Raw genomic sequence first — 22,374 nt, forward strand, 5'->3', positions numbered from 1 at the left:
AAGTGGTTTAGTACAACTGTTGAAATCTAGGAAAATACTCTGTACATGTATTTGGCTCCAAAATGTCAGAACAACCGGATCGAGTGATGAAAGTTTCTTATAAATATTGTTTTGCACCAGAATGTAAAAATACAACAGTGAAAATTATACAACCACGACTTTCAACACTGACACAGATTTAAACCCATAAAATCTATCAACATAGTCACGTCTACCGTTGGTAAATTCCCCGAGCACGCATTTTAAAAACTATTTTTCAGCACCAACTTCATTTGTTAGTGCCAATATATATTTTTTCCACTTTTAATAATTGTTTCAAACATAACCTCGTCGATTTGTTTTGGTTGAACGTCTCGCACTCTGAGAGGCTAGAATAACTCAATCCCAGGTGGAAATTGACCATTGGTTCAAGCTTGAACCAAGCTTGGACCAAGACTAGCCTAGCTTGGCTCAAGCTCGTATTCCAAGGTTGAACCAACCTTGGCTAATCCTTGATTTGTAACACTACTCCAAGCTTGGATGTCAAGCTTGATCCAAGCCTGCTGATTTAGATTGGTCTAAGCCATTCATCTAGCTTGGGCCAATATCGTATAGTCAATAAATCCAAGCTTTGGGATTCAATTTTCATATCGATTAATTTTTTAAACCTTGCATAAATTAATCGTTGGCAAAAAAAGGAAAATAGTGACATCCTCAACTTAGTAGAACGAAAATGGGAAAAAAAGAAAGAAACGGATCGGTCCATTACTTTTCAAGATATCTGATGACGCTATTCCCAATCGGTCACCCATCCTTGTAGTGCCCTGACTCGCTACTGCTTAGCTGGAATGTCTGGAATGGTTCATAGACTACAATGACTCTATTCATTTAAAAATATTCGAAAAGTGTACTCTATACAAGTTCCCTATTCATTTCAAAGCATTGGTGCGCCATTTTTTTGTCGGATAGACCCACCTCGGGCTTCGTTGTTTCTCCACTATAATTTATGGCTGGGCTTTCGCTATAGCTTACGGCCAGCAAATTTACCATTCCTCTCGGTCTGAGTACAGCATCCCTCATTAGGAAATTATAGATTGGTTTTGCGGGTAGCGACCGTGTATTTAGTGTGAATCATTTAGGGGGTTCAGAGGGAAGAGGAGCTCAGATATTTATCTTTTTTGGGGCGTTTGCGTCTTGATTTTGAGTCATTTTTAATTGCTCAAATGAAAACATTAAGGCATGCGTTCTAGACGTTCTAAGTGCCTTAGTCAAGGATTTTTTGTTTCAAGCTTATGATTTCTCAATTTCTTTTTTCAAACATTTTTTTTTTCAGTCTTTCACTCGTAATTCCGGTTACGTTAAAAAAGAGGTCATGAAGATGATGATTTCCAGGGAGTTAAGAAAATGATAGTAAAATAATTTTTGTGATGAAAAATATCAATGGGTAGCATTTGTCCTCAAAATAATACTACATTGTTGGAACGAAAATTGTAATTTGATGGAGAGTCGACTAATAATTTTCAGGAGGGTGACATTGAATGCGATTTAGAGGGAATGAATCATGAAATTTCTTTTCCAATTATTGAAATATTTTATTAAAATCCATTTTATTAGATAATATAACATCCTTTGAATTAAAATTGGATTGTGTGTAGGAAAAGAGAGTAAAAAGGAAATAACATGAACAGAGCATATTCATTGTAACTTGAGAACTTCTTGTTATCAAAACTGTCCTACGAGCAGTCGACGTACGCACTTAATAAAGAGGATGTAATGAAATTTTGAAAAGACTCTTTAACAGCGCTCGTGCCATGACGCGATCGATCGAGGGTTAAATCGAATTGGATAAAAAATTGGCAAATAACTTTCTTCTCTGAAATTTTAGTGGAATCGGCCTAGTATCCATCTAGTTCTATTTTCAACAAATTAAAATCAGCAGAAGGCTATAGCACACCTGAATGACATTCGACTTTGGTCCCGGTCCCTGACGTAAACAGCATATTTCAGTAGCGAAGCGGTAAACAGAGTTAAGTCGATTTTGACTTTTGGTCAGTTTTTGATGAATATTTCTGAATTTAAGAGAGATAGCAAAATTTTTCTCATAACCTTATTTATAACCCTCAATTGGCTCCACAAAAGAGGTCGAGACAAAAAAATTTCTATCTCTTTTAGATTCCGAGATATTCGTGAAAAACTGGCCAATCGTCAAAATCGACTTAACCCGGTTTACCGCTTCGCTTCGGTTTACTGATTTTTGCTTTGATCCGAAACAGAAGCCATCAGTGAGTGTTGTGTTTCGACGTAACAGTACCCCTTGCATATTTGAATTTGAGAATCATCCTCGTGTCCATTATTAATTTTTGAAAACTAAAAAACTTTAGTCACTGCACTACAAAAACCAGGTGTCTGACAGCTATCTGAATTTAAGATGTCAGATGGTAAAAAACCATCAGACATCAGGATTCAGATGGTCTGAATCTTCAAAAGTGTTTGAAAATCTGACTGTCTGAAAATGATGGTAGACATTTTTGGTGTCTGAAAAATCTCAGGTGTTTATTTTCAGATCTTTTCTGTGTCTGAAATTCAGTTATTTAAGAGCGATTCAAACATTTCACTATTAAGATATCTCACCTGATTCAGACGGCAAGGTCCGTTCAAACATTAATTTCTAAGATATTTCTCATGTCTGAAAAGTTGACTCATCCACTGCAAAAACTAGGTGTCTGACACCATCTGAATTTAAGATGGCAGATGGCAAAAAACGTCTGAATCTTTAAAAGTATCTGGAAATCCAACTGATGTCTGAAAATTGCAAACACCGCTTGTGTCTGAAACTGATGTCTGTATCTTAATTTCAGACATCTTGGTGTCTGAAATTGAAATACTTCCGTTGATTCAGACACATTTTAATGTCTCAAAAGTGTCTACAAAATCGTCCCAAAAGTGTTTGAAAAGTGTCTACAAAAGTATCTGAAATGCAGACATTAGTTTTCGCAGTGTGCACAACGTACTAATGGAGTAATAAAGTTTTTTGGCTTCCAGAAATTAATAACTACAAACACGGGAACAATTCTAAAATTTACCATATTCAAGGAGATGCCCCGAATTCTAAAGTATCCACGAGAGTGCAAGTGATGTACCTCCTTTAATGTCAGGCGTTTTATTCCCACCGAAATGTTGTGCAGGACTTTCTAATATCACAATAGCGACAAAAACTTGCGAACCTGCTCTCTTATGATTCCGGTTGTTGTTGTTGTTGTAGTCAGTTTTTAGTGTAGCAATGTGGCCAAAGTTGGGAGCGGAGGCAGAGGAGATTTTCGGCGCCTAGGAATTGCCTGTCTGGTACTGCTCAGACGTCGCGACAGTGTCCAACTTTTTTCGTTACTATTATCGAGTGTCATGAGTAGGTCAACGAAATTGTGTAGAGATTGCTGATCAAATGGGTTGTCGCAGACATGTGGGTCTCACAAAATTCAGCATTAACATAATGTCAGACGATTTGTCTCTATCTGGGGGAAAAATGGTAAGAACTGAGAGCGCCCGAGGCCAATATTTCGACCTGATAAGTCCTGACTGAATTATTCTCGTTATGTCCCGTTTAAGAGATTTCCCGGTTTTTCAAGGACTTGCCTGAGCCGAATATTTAGTTCTCGTTTGAAGATAGAATGGCTAGAGTGCATGTCTTAATATCTTAATTTGAGCCAATAAAGATTTGGAAATACAATAGTCTTGAAAAAGGGGACAAACGTGTCCTAATTTCAAGCCCTAGTTTTTGAAACGTAATTACAAAATTTCTGGAAATTGCAGTGATCGAGGGAGTGGCACTGTTATTCCAAGATATGTACCGGAAATTCAAGACACTTGAAGACCATTCAGTCACTAGTCATTCATGACGACGTCATTACGACAAGACATGAAGTCCATTATTAAGGATATTTAGCCAAAACCCACATTATTCGCAATAATTTTGATATTGTCTCATATGCCAGGTTCATATTTGAGCTACACATAAGTAATAATCTTAATCTTTCCATCGGGGCATCCTATTGAGAAATTAATTTCTGAAAATCACTTCTGGTAAAAGTACGCTTAGGGAAGAAACGTGACCATGTGAACTTTGATCGAAATGATGTTGCATGGGTTAGACACTCAAGATATTGAAAAAAAAACCACAAGCCATTTACTTTAGACTATGGAGAATCTATTGCCGGCGAGTACAAGTAGGGGACCGGGCCATATAGGCGTGATATCTTCGATTGATTTTCGAATTCCTCTAAAAAAAATTTGACCGCCATTACGAGTCGAGTAACGCGACAACACCGGAAAACAGCTGATCGAGGTCGGTAAAGTCGGTGACGATAATTCAGTGCTGGAAGCGTATGGACACGTATAACACACACAAACATTCAACTCACTGTCACAGCCCCACTACTAGCCGACGCGTGCGATGTTGCCCGACCAAAATTCGACTGTTACCACTGCAGTCACAAGTCCTCCATTATTTATGAACATTTGCTTTAATTATTGTTTTTGAGACCAGAAAAGTACACCCTAACCCTTCTAATTTGATGAGAAAAATAATTTGTAACATGAATGATTTATGTAGTCAATTTTATTTTGCTTTCCAACTGAGTTGTCCATTTGATAGGTTAAGCATCCTTAAGGGGATAAAAGCATTTTAATTTCAGACACGATTTTTTACAGTGAAAAAAAAACTATTATAATAAGTAAAAAACATAAAATCAAAAGTACCCGAACTTGAGCGCTACTCGAGACATTTCAGTGGAAGGAGTTGGTTGGAACATCGAGAAAAATTTTCATGTCACTTGCAGACACTTCTACGTTGAATCGTGGTTGCTAAAGCTAACACAGAAGTGTCTCTACTCAACATTTTTCCACATCCACCTCGTCCCGCCCACCTCCTGCTATCACACATAGAAACCAACCTGACTATCCCAAGTTTTTTTTTCTCTCACATTATACCGTGTTCATGTTTCTCAAGAATTTCACACAAAGTGTTCAACATGATCTTTGAAGGCCTCCCGTGTCACATCCAGATAAAATCAATACACTGTTCCATGGGCTTGGATTACCAACAAATGTCCGCTGTAAAAAATGACCACGGACAGTTTCCTTCAGATAGGTTTGGGATGCGAGAGATAAATTGCCACTCGTCATTTTTCATATTTCACATTTTTTTGTTATTGTGACTATTTTTCTCTGGGAATATTGATGATGGGGATGATATCACTTTTGAGTCGATGGGTAGTATGGGTACGGAAAGATACTTTTATTCCTGACGAACGAACAAAAAATTTTGTATATCACAAACTGTCAAAAATTTTTTTCTGAGAATTATTCAAAAATTAGCAGTTAAAACCCAAGTAGGTGGTACACGGAGAGAAATTTTTGGTAAAAATTATCCTACCGTTTTATAAAAGTGTATCATAAGTCATCATTTCTTCATTTTTATCCCGAAATTTAGGAAAAATTAATATATGATGATCAAATGTTATTCTACGTTAGAGAAATTTTATCCTGCTAAAAATAAAAATTACCGTGCCGGTAGAGTAAAAATTACGGTACCAGTAGGGTATAATTTACCAACTGTTCTAGAATTTTCGTTACCTACATAAAAAAATTTGAACTGGAAGGGTAAAATTAATTATGCGTCAGGATAAAATTTTTCTAACGTAGAATAGAATTTGATCATCATATATTAATTTTTACTAAATTTCGGGATAGAAATGAGAAAACGATGACTCATGATACACTTTTATAGAACGGTAGGATAATTTTTATCAAAAATTGCTCTCGGTGTACCACGTGACGTCAAATGGTGGAATTCTATTGGCTGAAAATTGGATTGGAAAATAGTCAGTAAAATTTGTATCTTCATTATTTTTCTCTCTAAAATCATATCCAATGTCGCTCTCCGGGGAATAATTGTTAAACTATCCTTGAAATTGAAATTTTTTCCAACAGCGCATTGCAAACGCAGCAAAAAATCACCCAACGAGGAGTTGCACACTGAAAAATTTCTATGAATACAAATTTCAAAGCGAAACATAATCCTCCCAAATCTGACGCGATGGAATAATTATTTTTGCACGGAGTAATGGAAAAAATGGAGAGAGAAAGGGTGAAAGAGACGAAACGGGACATGTTTGGCCGTGTATATACTGATAGAAAATGTGGAACTATTCAGTTGCTGTTCACGAAGCTTCATATCTATGACTCCGCCTTGTGAACTATGAATGAATCGTGGTAATAGTTAAGAAGCCTCGTTAACAGGAACTAAATCCTTCCATCAGTTTAGATCAACGGATTTACGTCCGGAGATACTCCATGAATTTTCTGTTTCGTTTCAAAACGGAATGTTCAGCTTTATTTCACTAAAATTCATCAATTCAGCAAATCCATCATTTAAACTGATCAAAGGACAACAATTTCTAAAAAACTGTAACATCTGAGAATTCCCTGGGTTTTAATGTAAGCAACTATAGCTTATTTTGCTTTCTCGTGTCAAGCGATAACCAAACACTCGCAATGTGAGGAGAATGAGGCCCCTGTTCAAAACAACCCAAGAGAGACATATCCAATACTAAATTTCAATCTTAACCATCCTATTCAAGTGGTGATATCCAAATCAATTGAGCAAAATTGAATTATCTTGGCTTATGCAACCATTAATAATCTAAAAAATATTGAAATCAAACTATATATATATTACTAAATAATAAATCCAAAAATATTAAAAATATTTTTATAAATTTCAAACACCTTTAATATCTTTATCGACTTCCAATATCGCGTTAAAAAATCGAATCAATGAATTAATTAGATAAAACTGTCGTACTTTAACGTTTCAAATATTCAATCCAATGAATCAATTAACAAAAAGGAAAGGGAAAGATTTAAAGCAAAATTGCAACTGAACGATCCAATGTCATAAACATTCAGAGATCTGTCAATTGTAAAATTCTTTGAAACTCGCATTGAATATCCAAGTGAATTAAATTCATTAAATTTTTTTTTATCGTTTTTTACATCGCTTCGACCCGGTTAGGGTATACTGCGATGATGATCAAGACTTTAAATGGTTAGATCGCACCATTCTACCCGGCCGGGATGTGAACTCGGCACCTTTCGCATGTGAGGCAACGAACTTACCCACTGCGCCAAGCCACCGGGATATCCATTGAATATCGTATTCTTCATTTTAAAACAACAATTGGGACCGCTAATTACCGATGGCGGCGCTCGTTTTCACCAATATGGACGATTTTAGGCTTCCCATATACACGCTAACACAAGCCCAAATTGGGTTGCATACTGTCTGTGTGCAGCCCAATATCCGCCATTCATAGGTGGCGTTTTGATATTTAGCGTTTCCAATAAACCAAATTGTAGAATAACCTGAGTGAAACCGACGTCGGTGGCCGAAGCGGCTAGGTGCGAGCCTAGTGTGCGAAAGGTTGTGAGTTCGATTCCCCGTGGAACCGAGTTTTTCAACCGGAGGCTCCGGCGAGCGGGAGGTCGCTAATATAGTGACCGCCTGTACCGGCATGGGTTTTCTGTGGTTTCCCATGCTACTCCTATGTTCTATAGGAGTGCGATTGCGGTGCAGTGTAGAATCCACAGCCGCATGCATAGAGTTGGATAGGGCCGATTAGCCAATCAGAGGGCAGAAAGGGCCAGAATATAAAAAAAAAAAAAAAACCTGAGTGAAATTGCTTGCAACTCAGGAGCGTCCTTTAAAACGATGCAACATTTTCCGTAAATCGGATCTCGATAAACATACATTTATCAAATACATATGTGGGTAATTTGTTGAAAACCACATGGAGAAATGAAAGCGAATGGAAACATTTCACGTGTCTGTGGAAAGTGTTTTTTGAGCCGAGCAAACGAACGTCATGTTCAAAAGGACCATTACGAAAATGACCATTCGAGTGAATTACTCTCATTGCGTTCAATCGTTGATCGGTTTTCTGTCGGCATCCCTCGCTTCATTCCAACTCATGCGCTCTCACTTATGCTTTGAACCTCTCTTTTTTTCTCCTGAAAATTCAATGCCTGTGAATACACGTTTCGTGAAAATATTCAATTCACGTGAATTATGGGGGATGTAACTATTGTATCGGAGTGTGTCTAATGGGGTGAGATGAATTGTGGAAACATATGTGTGGGTAATTAATCATAATTCCGAATTTTTGGTTCCAGTCTGTATCTTTCATGCGGAAAGTATCTCACAGTCTCTCCATCAAGCATATTGCGGTTAATTCAGCCCCTTTCGTGATTTCAGAATTACGTGATTCCAAAACCTTGTCATTGTCATCAATCATCCATGTGATTTTCAGTATTTGTAATCGCTCCTTCATTCTAATTATCCTTTCTCGTAACCTCAACATTCGAATGACTCCTGTGATACAATCATAGTCAAATAATTGTATCTCTGTGAATTATAAAAATCCACATCGATTTTTGGTGAAAAAAATTTGGGACTCGAAATTAAGGCTAAAATTAAGGGTCACAAGGATTAAAATAAGGCTCACAGGGATCAAAATAATGATCGTGAGGGTCAGAATAAGGGTCATAAAGGTCTGAACAAGGGCCACGATGGTCAGCTTAAGGATCCAAATGAGAGTAACAAGGATCAGAATAAAGGTCCCAGTAAGGGTCATGGTGGTCAGAAACTCAGGGTCACAAAGGTAAAAAATACGGGTCTCAATCTCTCTATCTTATAAAATTCAAATCGACTTCTGTGAATGAAGATTTCGTAATGAAGACTCTAAAATTAAAGGTCACAAGGGTCAAAATAAGTGTCACGGGGGTCAAAATAATGGGCATGAGGGTCCGAATAAGGGCCATAAGGACCAGAATAAAAGTCACAAGGATCAAAATATGGGTCATAAAGGTCAGAAGAAGGGTCACAAGGGTCAGAATAAGTTTACTCCAGACATAAATTCATTCTGATGACTTATTTGGCTAACAGAGCCTAGTGCACTCAGCTCTATTAATAGTAAATAAAATTAAACTATTAAAAGTAAATAAATTATATTAAGAGCTCTTTTGAGATCGGTCACCACAGCAAATTTTTGATTCAAATTTCTAGTATACTGCTTGAAAATTTCTATCAAGTGATGGATCCACCCGAATTTCCTAAAATTATGTCATTGAAAATTGACAATTCGATGTAAGAATCAATGAAAACTGCAAATCAGTTCAATTCTTCCATAAAAAATAATAGAAATTAGAAAAATTCAAGTAAATATATTTTTGAATTATTAATGAATTGAAAATTCTGCCTAACTTGGTACTGAATATTCATGTTTTTATTAAAAATTCAAGAAAATTGGAGAATCCTCGTCTACCTGCTGTTCGAAAATTTATAATTCCCTCGAATTCAGTCAAATATGAAATTTTCTGATTTCTCCTCCCTTAATCGAGTTTAATATCGCTCTCCACAAAATCATTACTAAACTGTCCAAGAGCTATCAATTCTGGCAACAGCGTTGTTTGACTTTCAATCATCCCCGAAAAGCGAGAAAAAAAACCTCTAAAGTTGAATTGTTTTTTATTCTTTTGTAGGGGCCGGTCGGTGAAGTTGGTGGTGTGAGACTACCTCTGCAGTCGTTGCATGGATACGGATCAGTGTTTATGTATTCGGCTTCAACAAGTCCTGGTGGTGGTAATGGTCAAAGTGGCGGAGGCGGAGGTGAAGTCACTCTCCGCCTCCGCGAACCCGAGGACATACCAGAAGAAGTTTTAGCACGACTCGAGGACACCGCTACGCTTTCAATATCACTGCAAGGTGACGCTGTCCTGAGGCTTGGCTCAGCTAGTACGGGTATGTTGAATAATGAATACTCTGAGAGCCACTGCTCATCAAATTTCACAGAGCAAAAAAAAATTTTTTTAAGGAACATGTCCCTGATTTGCAGGGACACGCCAACGATTTTTATGAATTTATCCCCCATTATGAGGGATTCGCGATTGTGAAATACAGTGATTTTGTCGCAAATTTTTAGTGACATCGTCACTAATTCCCAGAGACATCAACATTATTTTTCAGAGTAATATCGCCAATTTTTAGCGATTCATCTCCAAATTTCGGGAATCTGTCACTGATGGGCAGGGTCATTCTAGTCAGTCTACACTGAGAGAAAAACAAACACGTTGTCAAACAAATCTTGTTTGGGCCAACAAAATCGCTAGTTGAAAATTGCCAAAAAAGAATTTGTTTGGTTCGAATTTGAAAGTCTCAAACATGAATAATTGTTCTGCTTTCGACAGCAACGAAATATTTGGCTCAAGAGGCGGATAATTCACACCAGACGGCGCCTTTTCAGGATGAAAATATCTCACATAGAGGAAAATTTATCATTAGTAATACCCCGAGAGCTTCAAAATGATCGGGTATTTCCCGATCGCTTCGTTGCAAACATACGAGAGTGTCAAGTTTGCTAGGTTTAAAAAAAACCCGAGCGCGAAGCGCGAGAGATTTTCCTACAAAACTTGACACGATCGTTTGTTTGCAGGGAAGGTTGAGAGAAATAGCCGATGCATTTCGAAGCTCAAGAGGTATTTGGAGGAGTATTTCCTCCATCAGAATTTCGGTCACTGGAGGGCAGCATTTGATGTCAATGTGGTACAACCTACACTTTCGCATTTCAATTATTTTGTTCATTCTCCCTTAGTAACGTGCCGTGGTTTTTCCAAATTTTACCTGTATAAAATCCTGTAGGTTGTATCACGTGACATCACATGCGGCCCTCCTATTGGCCGAGATTCCCATGAGGGAAATACTCAACAAATATTTTATCCCTAAGTTACAATATTGCTATCATATAATTATTATTGTTTCATTTAAGGGTTCATTTCTTGTCTGTGATTATTACAGCCGAAACGAAAAACCGCTATTCCTTGTTTCGCATAAAACAAAGATTTTTCGGGAGCAAAATACGTATAGGAGTATCGAATAACGAAGGAGTAGTGCTAGAAATGACATTTCTTGCGTGTACAGAGAATGCAATTTTTTTTGAACTACTAAATCTGTTTTTGGGACAAATATTTTTCATTCCGACGCACTCTCTCCATCTTTGGCACAAAAGAATCCTTTATTAATAATTTTCAAAAAACTATTTTCTTGGCACAAGTAAGACTTGTTTGAGAACTTTGTCGTTTTTCTCTCAGTGTAGTGTCACTAATAATTGGGGATGCACGCAGAGAAATTTTGATAAAAATTACCTACAAAATCGTGGCAAATTTTATAGTACGAAAGGTAATCGTGGAGCGAAATGGAATTCAATGAAAAAATACCTGTTTGTGGAGGATATTTTACGATTCGTTCTGTAAAAAAACATCTATGGATGCAAAAATTAGCCTTCTATACAGTAAAATATTCCACACCGGTAGTTAAAGTAATGGTTTATCGAAATTTAAATATGAGAATTTATTACTTGATTATAATAACTGTGTCATCTGACTGATTACAAAGAGTTTACAACTTTTGTACGTGTTGAAGCCCAATTCAGGTCTAATAGGTGCAGACTCAACGGTCTCTTAAATAATACACTGATTGTTTATATTTCATCACTTGGTCAGCATAATCCAGTTACGCTAGCAAGTTTCACGCTGATAATGCTGTATATCCACATATTCAACAATGACGCAATTGATCAAATCTGGGGCATAATATATCGTTACAGAAAAATTATACGCAATATCTCTATATTATAAAAATCCAAGGCGACTTCTGGTGATGAAAATTTGGTACTCGAAATTAAGGTCATAAGGGTTAAATTAAGGGTTACAAGGGTCTGATTAAGGGTCATAAGGGTCTGATTAAAGGTCATAAGGGTTACAATAATGGTTCAAATAAAGGTGGAAATGAAAAAAAAAATTTTCTGTGATTATTGGAGACTCTGGAAATCGACTACAATTTGGTTATAGATTCCCATTAAAATAGAGATGGGTCCTTGAAAAAAAAATGACGTTTCCCTGAATATTAGTGATGAAGCCAATAAAAATTTGTGACCAAACCACTAAATTCTGTTATCGCGAATGGCAAAAAATTGTGGATGAATTCATAAAAATTAGTCACAGATCACTGAAAATTAGGGACATGTCCCTGAAAACCGAAACTTTTTATCTCTGTGTTTACTTCCTCCTCTCCAGTGAATTCTGTATTCGGAAATTAGAGGGAACTTGGCACGTCTATCCAGAAGTTGTTTTCGTGTGGGACGAGCGATTTAAATGTTTTGTCGTCACAGTGAAGGGACTTTTGGGATAAGCCCAAGTCCGAGAATGGGAGGGAGTTTTTCGCAAATCAAAATGTCTGCTGTAGAGAGTTGTGTGTGGTATAACGGAGAAGCAACCGAGCGTATCCTTCCAAGCGATTTGTCAAGTTGTAGGGGAAGCCCGCTTGTCTAGTGGTTTGCATGACATAGTGGCAATAAATTTAGGATTTTCATAAGTTGGGGTGGGAGGTGGTGTAGCCCGTTTCATGTATCAGTATTGTATGGCATGTGGTTCAGCGGAAAAGAGCCCAAATAGAAGGAGAATATGCGGAGAGAAAAGTCCGGAAATTTTTTTGGGGAATAATTCCGGGAAAAATTCAAGAGTTCTACTGCACTCAGAAAAACATTTGATTCTATCGATCACATTTTTTTAGACAGACAAATGCGAAACGTTTCCACCCAAAATCTTACCATAAGTTTTTGTCTGAAACAAATTTAATTGACAGAATTATATTATTTTCTCAGCGTACACTGATAGAATGATTCATTTATTCCAAACGAGATTCATGAACTATTAACGAATGGTAGAGTTGAATATGGCCAAATAAATATTCGTTAATAGTTAACGAATGGTTCACTTGAAAGGTGAAAGTCGAGTCAAACAAACCTATTTGTTAACAATAACTAATCCTTTCTACCAGTGTAGAATTGAGGCGTTCGGTGCACTAGAAAATTTCATTGACCGCATTTGAAAATTTGCTCTTCTCATGATGGAAAGGCAAGCAATTCTTTCTTGGCCGAAATCACAGTGTTTTTGCTTCCGAATGGAAACATTGTACTCGTCCAATTTTCACATTCTCTAATTTTGATTGGAAATGATGTAGAATGATCTGAAACGTAAAAATACGAAATTTGGCGACCAAATCTGGATGTGACCATGTCCACCGCCAGCTGCCCGCACGGAGAGAAAAAATTTTGGTAAAAATTACCCTACCGTTCTATAAAAGTGTATCATGAGTCATCGTTTCTTCATTTCTATCCCGACATTTAGTAAAAATCAATATATGATGATCAAATTTTATTCTACGTTAGAGAAATTGTATCCTGATAAAAATAAACATTACCGTGCCGGTAGAGTAAAAATTACTGTACCGGTAGGATGAAATTTACCAACCGTTCTAGAATTTTCGTTGTTATCTACATAAAAATTACTGGACTGGAAGGGTAAAATTTATTATGCGTTGGATAAAATTTCTCTTATGTAGAATAAAATTTGATCATCATATATTAATTTTTACTATATTTCGGGATAGAAATGAAGAAACGATGACTCATGATACACTTTTATAGAACGGTAGGGTAATTTTTATCAAAAATTTCTCTCCGTGGGGCGGTAAATTTTTAGAAAATTGAGTAAGGGAGGATCGGGCAAAATAGGACGTGTTGAGATCTTTTCCAATTGTCAATATCTTCATTTATAAGTAAAGATATCGACAACTGGAGAAGATTACGAAACGTCTCTTTTTGCCCGACTCTCTCTTAATTAAGGATGTACTACACCCGTTTCGCCAAAATTCAAGTTTTTTGAATTTTTCTGGCAAATTATTGATCGAATTGACGTAAAAAAATTTACCGTTTTGCGTTTTATTATTCCTTAATGACACACGAAATTTCATGATCGTGCAATCATTTTCCTGCGTTTCTTCTAAAACTTTTCGGAAATTCATAAAACTTGAGAAAAAATGCAAGAAAATAATTGTACTACCATGAAACTTCGTGAATCAGTCAGTAATGATAAAAAACAAAAACGATATATTATTGCGCGTCAATCCGATCAATAATTTTCCAGAAAAATGAAAAAAACGTGGATTTTGGCCGAAAGGGCGTAGTACATCCTTAGGTAGCTAAAGTAATTCCAAAGAATCTGAAAATTTGTGAGATTATAGTTCTTAATGAGGAATAACTCTGTGCAAAATTTAAGCCCGATCCATCTAATAGTTTTTGATAACAGGCGATTCGTTTTTGAATGGTTTTCAATTTTTCAATTTTTCAATTTTTTTGTTTTCAAAATATTCGTTTGGATGCCTTCTATCTCAATCAAACAAAATATATACACCCGTTCATACAAAGTTTTCGAGATATTCCTGTTTTTCTGTTTTTTCATTTAAAAAAATTCTTAATCACTCTAGCTTCTGCAAAAATCGAGATATCAGCTTGAAATTCGGACAGAATCCCTTTCATGATAATAACAGTTCTGCTGCTTAAAAATTAGGAATTCCCATGAATTTCTAGTGAAATTTGGTAATTTTTTCCCGCTAAATCGCATTCAATATCGTTTTCTCGAAAACTACCACTCAACTGTCCCTGAAATTCCATTTTTTTACATCAGTGGGTCATAACCAATATTTTCCTATTGGAATGCCAAATACCGCGCCAGAGATCAAACAAGTAGATATGCCGCCACGCAGACCGTGTTCGATCGATGACAAATATATTCATTAACTCATCTATGAGGGCTTTTGGGAGCTGTAGCCGCCGCTCCATCGTGTTGAACAAAGGGTATGAAATGTCGGCTGAACTAATGCTCATTATCTCATGTCAGCAGTAACTCGATAACCGTTCTGAGCACCTGCCAAGGTACTCACTATAAGACTATCATGATTTTACAAGCCATTGCATTCGGGAAATTATGGGTTCATCGATAGACCAATGAATCCATGAATAATTGTTGGTTTCTGAGATTGTCTCAGGGATGAAAATGTAAAGAAATCTTCCATTTTTCCCTGAAAATATATAGAAAAGCAGAAAATTCAGGTAAATGTATTCTTGAATTTTCAGGAGTGACACTGAATGCGATTTAGAGAGAAAAAAATCCTGAAATTTCAGATTTCCCTGAAAATTCAATGCAATTTGACACTAAATATTCATATAAGATTGGAAATTCAAATAGATTAAGGAATTCTCGTCTTCATGGCCTTAAAATTCTGGAATTTTACTGAATTTTTAGTGAAGCCGGAAATTTCTTAATTTTGTTCCCCCCTAAATCGCATTCAGTGTCACTGTCCTGAAAATTGGGAGTCAACTGTCCATGATATTCTATTTTTTTTCTAACAGTATAGCAATCGATCTCGTGAAACATTTATATTCGGGTAATTACATTCGTTCTACAGAGAATTATATGAGAGCCCGTCCGGAAAACATTATTTGCTGAATTTCAACAACTAATTGGTGAATTGAATTGGTGATTTCAGCTACATGTTTGTGAATTTTGACAACTAGTTGTGGAAAAAAATGAATCCTAACTAGTTGTTGCAATTCACCAAATAATTTTCTCCGTGCGGTTTCATCAAGTGAATGTTATTGAGGACTGCATAATTTCAATTTCACATATGTATACAAAGTCTATTTTCTTTCTTCCATCTTGCGATTATTAATTATCAAATCATTTATTTTGATTAATTTTATTGCATATTAAAATTTTTTTTTTCAACTTTTTTTTTAACTTAATTTTTTTTAAATCAATCTCATTATATTAAAAGTCAACAATCGAGTCTCAGAAATTTGTACAATAAACAGAATTGACTGTTATAAACTCACAGAATTCGTTATAATTGACGACTTCAAGTGATACTCTTAAATTGCTGATAAATAGTTTATAAATTGACTTTAAAACTCCTTTGTAACGGAAAAATTTGTTTACAACGAAGTTTCCGGGAAATATATCGGATAAGTCTGAAGGTATCGGGATATTACAACCGATAACCGCTGAGACTATGAAGTGCTTGGCGATTGATTAAGCGAGTGGCTTGTGACCGCTAGAAAAATGATACTTACCGACGGCACCTTGAACCACCTCTTCGGAGGAATTACTCTCATCCCTCTCGGCTTCCTCCTTTGACTCTTTGCTCCCTCTGTTCTTTTCCCACTTTGCGGCGATAAAAGTCTCCGCTGTGCTACCGGACCTTATGCACAAAACAAATCGCCCCTTGAGCGTTCATCCTTTTATTTGCACTTCTCTCGTTATTGAGAACGCCGGAGGAAGGGATTCTATAGTTCATGGAGATCTGGAAATAACGCAGTTTTGTTGAGAGTAGATCATTGGGGCAATTAAAAAATGAAAACCCTTCATTATTTTTCAATTTTGTCAAATTTGAGATTTCCTTACGGCAAAATATTTTAGAATAATTCTAAATGTTGACAATTAAGTAGTGAAGTGGTCAAACAGTTTAAGTCAATTCCATCCTAGCGCCAGTTCTCGATGAATATCTCAAATTCTAAAGGAGTTGGCAATATTTTCCTAAAAATCATCTTTGTAAAGAAAAGTGAAGACTATCGAAAAAGATTGTTTGAAACGCAGCAAGTAAGTCATTATCTGAAGTTAGTAAAATCTCGACCGACTTCGGGACCCTTTGTAATCCGCGCGTCTTTAATGTCACCCTTTCCATATCACGTGCCCCCCATCCGCCCTAATATTAGCCTCAATCTCTAACAAAGATCTTACAAAAATTTCGCTATCTTTCTTAAATTCTAAGTTATTCAACAAAAACTCAACTTGGAGCTAAGTCGACTTAAACCGATTGACCACTTCACTACTGAATTGTCAACGGAGTTCATTGAAGGCCATATGTAGCATAATCGTTTCATCACTGTGTTACTCAGGAGTGAAATCCTGTAAAATCAGTTGAAATGAAGTGAAGTCAGTGAAATTCTGGGATTTCATCGATTCCAGGTGATTTCAATTGAAATCACTTGCAATCGGATGAATCTCACAAAATCATGAAATCAGAAACTCATGAGACTCTTTCGAATACATAAATTGTGATGCCTTCTTCTGCATATGCCCATTTACGTGTATTATTTTTCACATAGAAAAGAAAAATAAATCTGTGGAAAAAAACGCGTATTTCCTCGAACGACCTCCTGAAATCCTCAGAAAGTATCGAAATATCGTGTTACCGACAGAGGCACTATCTGCGGGAGAAGACAAAAAGCAAAACAAAAATATAACATCAACAATCGATATTTTCCGGGAATTTTCCATACGACTTTGGATGTTTTGACTGCGGTAGAAATAGATATTTAATGGAATGAATGAAAAAAATATATATTTGATTCTCATGGTTTCACCTTGATGGTCTCATCCCTATATTCACCCCCCTTGTAACTCTTATGCTTGAACATTCTTGTATTAATATGATGCATCTTTCCCTCCGAGTTCTATCTCCATTCCCCCTCCTTCGCAAAATAGATGAAATCGAAAATTTGAAATCGTCTGAAATCGCGAAATCATCAAAAAATCCCAGGCAATCACATGAAATTAATGATTGAAGAAATCATGGAAATCTCCTTGAAATCACGTGAAATCAGCAATCACTGTGTCACCGGATTTCCAAATGAATGGGCCCTCGTTCCAATCCTATGGGTGCAAATCCGTTCAGGAGAGGATATCATAAAGATGTACACTGTTAAAATTTTTTATCGAGTTCAACTAATTTTACTGAAATTTCAAGGAATTTCGTCATTGAAAATTCAGAATTTCGTAGAAAAATCATAGACAACTGTAAATTTCAGTTCTATTTTTCCTTGAAAATGAATAGAAAACCAAAAAATTCCGGTAAATATATTCTTGAATTTTCAGTACAGTGACACTGAATGCGATTTAGGTGAAAAAAATGATGAAATTTTAAATTTCGCGGAAAATTCGATTTAATTGGGCACTGAATATTCATATTAGATTAAAAATCTAAATAAATTAAGGAATTCCCGTCCTTATGCTGTTGAAAATTATGGCATTATATTTAATTTTCAGTGACACCTGAAATTTCATGATTTTTCCCCCCTAAATCTCATTTAATGTCACTTTTTTCTAACAGTGTAACAGTTCGCTATTGCGTTTCAGAAGTCAGGTTAATGTAATAATCGGTTTCGGTGATAAACCGCTCCAGTGAATCCGTAGAGGTTTGAAACTATTTCTTCTCTGTGAGGTTCTAAAAATCCCGAGAAACGTGTCGCAGAATATTTGAATGGCTCCTATTAAAAAATAAATATCGAATGTCAACATTCAAACAGATTGAATGATTAACCCTAAATGGATTCCACTCGACGCCATTTTCCACGCAACAAAAATTGAATAGTTTAAAAAATTGAATGATTAAAGTGGGGGGGGGGGGGGGCAAAACGGACCAACGGGGCAAAACGGGCCGGGGGGCAAGTTTGAGGGGAATCAGAAAGAAATCCAATGATGCAGACAATGTTCCATGCATTTATTGTGAAAAACGTTTTTATGACAGTGGTGGGGAGTGGATTCAGTGCCAGAGTTGCAACGGTTGGGCTCATTGTACCTGTGCTAACATTGATGAAAATGCAGGACCCACGTACTTTTTTTGTGACGAGTGCAAAGAATCAGACTAAAACTTTATTATTTATTACTAACCTCATATTTTATATTTGTTATTATTCATTATTGTTATTCATCATCATTGTTATTATTTATTTTTGTTATTAATCATCACTGTTATTATTTATTATTTTTATTAATCATCACTGTTATTATTAACTTCCCGGGATATGGAAGTTATTTATTATTGTTATTAATCATCATTGTTCTTATTCATCATCATTCCATCCAATTTCACCAAGACTTTTGATTAGAACGTGGACATTTTCGTATTCATTAGAATGAAATTATCTTACCATGATGTTGTTCTCAATTTTCATTAATGGCAGTATACTTTTCACGTTCACCTCTAATAATAAATTATAAAAGTCAATTACGAAGTGAAAAAGGTGTCATTATTGAAAGAAAAAACTTTCCTGCGGGGTTTAACTGGTTCAAAAATAGTATCTGGCGTCTAACTCCATCACCCACCGACCACCACCTCCTCCTCCATCATTCTCATCCCTCCTATTCAGTGATGAATTTTGGAAAATTTTATTCGTGAGAAAAAAAAAAAAACTTTTTTTTAGGGGTCCGTTTTGCCCCCCGGTCCGTTTTGCCCCCTTGGTCCGTTTTGCCCCCCCCCCCACCCCCTAGAAGATAGTAAAGGTTCTGAAGGGTTAATTTTGTCTCCACTGCATTCATGAGCATTAGAACTGAATTCTCCGCGAAAAAAGAAACTAGTAAAAAGTGAAACCACAGCGTGGATGCATTGTACGCGCCATAATGACCAGAAATCTACCAAAAAGCATTACGAGAAGGTATTGCGTAAGAAAAACCCAGTATTTGTAAACACCATGAATTCAGTAATTCGAATTTTATTCGCTGCGGCAGTAAGTTTGCTGTGTCCACTGGGTAAAATTTATATTCCCCACCCCGTGAACATTTAACCTGAATTAACCCAATAGAAACGACTGAAATCGAGAAAATGGACCTCGGGAGAAATGAGTACACACAAAAACACTTGAAAGGCGAGGAAAAAGATGGGGTAGAGGTAGAGAACAAGATTCCACGTAGAAGTTGACTGACGCACACAGACGGGGCTATAGATGAAAAGGAATATGCGAAACTTCCGGAAATTCTGCTCTGAGAGCAATTCTCGTTATAAGTTAGTGCCCGTGGGCACTTCAAAATGGAGCAGACATGGGAAGAAAATAGACGAAAGGGGGAGGATAAGTTAAACTGCTAGGAATATTGAGGGAAAAGAGAACACAGAGAGTAGGAGGAAATCTCGGCGTTTTTTCGAGGGCATTTCCATCCCGCGAGACAAAATCCGGCTATCGATTTTCACCTTTTTTCTTTGCTGATTGTCCTCAGAAGTTGTTAATGGCATTTTTTATTCTTTGGGACCTAGATTGGTCGTTGTGGGAATTATTGGAAGACTACTATGAATTTTAAAAGTCGCGGGCTATTCGAAAATCGATTATATATGTCTAGAGGATGTTTAAACTATCGAGTGGACATCTCAGTTGAAAAGAAGAATAAAATTGACTGAATAAGTCATTCATGTTATAAATTATTTTTCTCATCAAATTAGAAGTGTTGGGGCGTAATTTTCCGGTCTCAAAAACAATAATTAAAGAAAATGTTCATAGATAATGGAGGACTTGTGACTGCAGTGGTAACAGTTGAATTTTTATCGGGCAACATCGCACGCTTCGGCTAGTAGTGGGGTTGTCAGTGAGATGAATGTTTGTGTATGTTATACGTGTCCATATGCTTCCAGCACTGAATTATCGTCACCGACTTTACCGACCTCGATCAGCTGTTATGTGGTGTTGTCGCGTTGCTCGACTCGTGATGGCGGTCAAATTTTTTTTAGAGAAATTCGAAAATCAATCGAAGATATCACGCCTATATGGCCCGGTCCCCTACTTGTCCTCGCCGACGATAGATTCTCCATAGTCTAAAGTAAATGGCTTGTGGTTTTTTTCAATATCATGAGTGTCTAACCTATGCAACATCTCGACCAATGTTCACACGGTCGCGTTTCTTCCCTAAGCGTAATGTTACAAGAAGTGATTTTCAGAAATTAATTTCTCACTAAGATGCTCCGATGGAAGGATTAAGATTATTACTAACGTGTGGTTCAAATATGAACCTTGCATACGAGACAATATTAAAATTATGTTGAATAATGCGGGTGTTGGCTAAACGTCCTTAAGATTTTCGTAAGTCCCAATTTGAGATATTAAGTTTCAAAGTGAAATTTGTTTCTTTTTGGTAATGATCAACAGTTTTGTCTCATGGACAGCCCGATATAGAACGAAACTTTGTAACAATCCAAAATTTCCCGGCAAATTCTTCAATCTCCCCCATTCGGAAAGAAGATAATCGAACGCACGTACATTTCAAGAACGATTCGTTCTTCGGTTTACAGTGGATCTCGGCTGTGAAATCTTCCCCATTATCCTTGCGTCACGTATTTAAGACTCGGTTAAAGGACACGTACCGACTGCCTAGGGTGGGCTCTGGTACGTGCGCGAGGTTATCCCACCCCTTCGAAGTGTACAACGAGAAAGAAAAGCACGAACGTGAGTTCTGGAGACTGGAACATACGACTGACAGCTGAATGGTTTCCACATGTTACAGCATATGCGTTTGGTGTGTGGGTGCGAGGTTCAAGGAAAACGGGATGGAGTGGTGTGGGAGGAAAGTCGGAACTGTGAGCTTTGCCGAAAGTTGGTTGCACAGTTCCATTGAAAATTTATTCAATCCTTCCTTATAACTTTCTCTTGAGACATAATGGAATTTATTGTTGTGATGACTCCAAAGATTGGGAGAGGAATTTCCATGAGAACACTGCTGTGTTTCATGGACAACGAATGTCTGAATTTCACACACCTTTTGTAGACAATTTTCAGGCACTAACAAAGGTCTGAATACAATGAAAATTTGTCTGAATTTCAAACATTAACTGCGATGTTTAGGAATCTGTTCGTCTGAAATTCAAACAGATTTTCATTTTATTCAAACGTTTTTAGTGTCTGAAAAATGTCTACAAAGCTGTGTAAAATTCAGACATTCGTTTTTGCTATGAAATCTACGTTCCAGGTTACTATGTGATTTTAATGCACAGTGGAAATTCAATGTAATTTGACAAGGAACATTTATATTTGATTGCAATTTCAAATAAATGGAGGAATTCTCGTCTTGATGCCCCTTAAAATTCTGAAATTTTACTGAATTTTCAGTGAAACTTGAAATTTCATGATTTTTCCCCTAAATCGCATTCAGTGTCACTGTCCTGATAATTGGTAGTCAACTGTCCATAAAATTTAATTTTTTTCTAACAGTGTATGTATAGTACACTGCGAAAACTAACCTCTGAATTTTCACTTTTCAAACACTTTTGGGACAATTTTGTAGACACTCTTGAGACATTAAAATGTGTCTGAATCAATGGAAGCATTTCAATTTCAGACACCAAGATGTCTGAAATGAAGATACAGACATCAGTGTCAGACACAAGCGATGTTTGAAATTTTCAGACATTAGTTAGATTTTCAGACACTTAAAGATTCAGACATTTTTTGCCATCTGCTATTTTAAAATTCAGATGGTTGTCAGACACCTAGTTTTTGCAGTGGATGAGTCAACTTTTCAGACATGAGGAATATCTTAAAAATTAATGTTTGAATGGACTTTGCCGTCTGAATTAGGTGAGATATCTTAATAGTGAAATGTTTGAATCGCTCATAAATATCTGAATTA

General features: G+C 36.5%; 1 protein-coding gene across 1 annotated transcript in view; it reads left to right on the forward strand.

The window, feature by feature from the left end:
• The window catches only part of LOC107038772, a 469,173-nt gene that overhangs the window by 200,831 nt on the left and 245,968 nt on the right, over positions 1-22,374 (forward strand). The window contains exon 3 of the mRNA XM_029126156.1: positions 9,574-9,832. Coding sequence (XP_028981989.1) covers positions 9,574-9,832 — 259 coding nt within the window. The remainder of the gene's footprint in view (positions 1-9,573; positions 9,833-22,374) is intronic.

The sequence above is a fragment of the Diachasma alloeum genome, unplaced genomic scaffold (genome assembly GCF_001412515.2).
Source record: "Diachasma alloeum isolate Michigan unplaced genomic scaffold, Dall2.0 Dall_scaffold_00288, whole genome shotgun sequence".
NCBI classification, from domain to species: Eukaryota; Metazoa; Arthropoda; class Insecta; order Hymenoptera; family Braconidae; genus Diachasma; species Diachasma alloeum.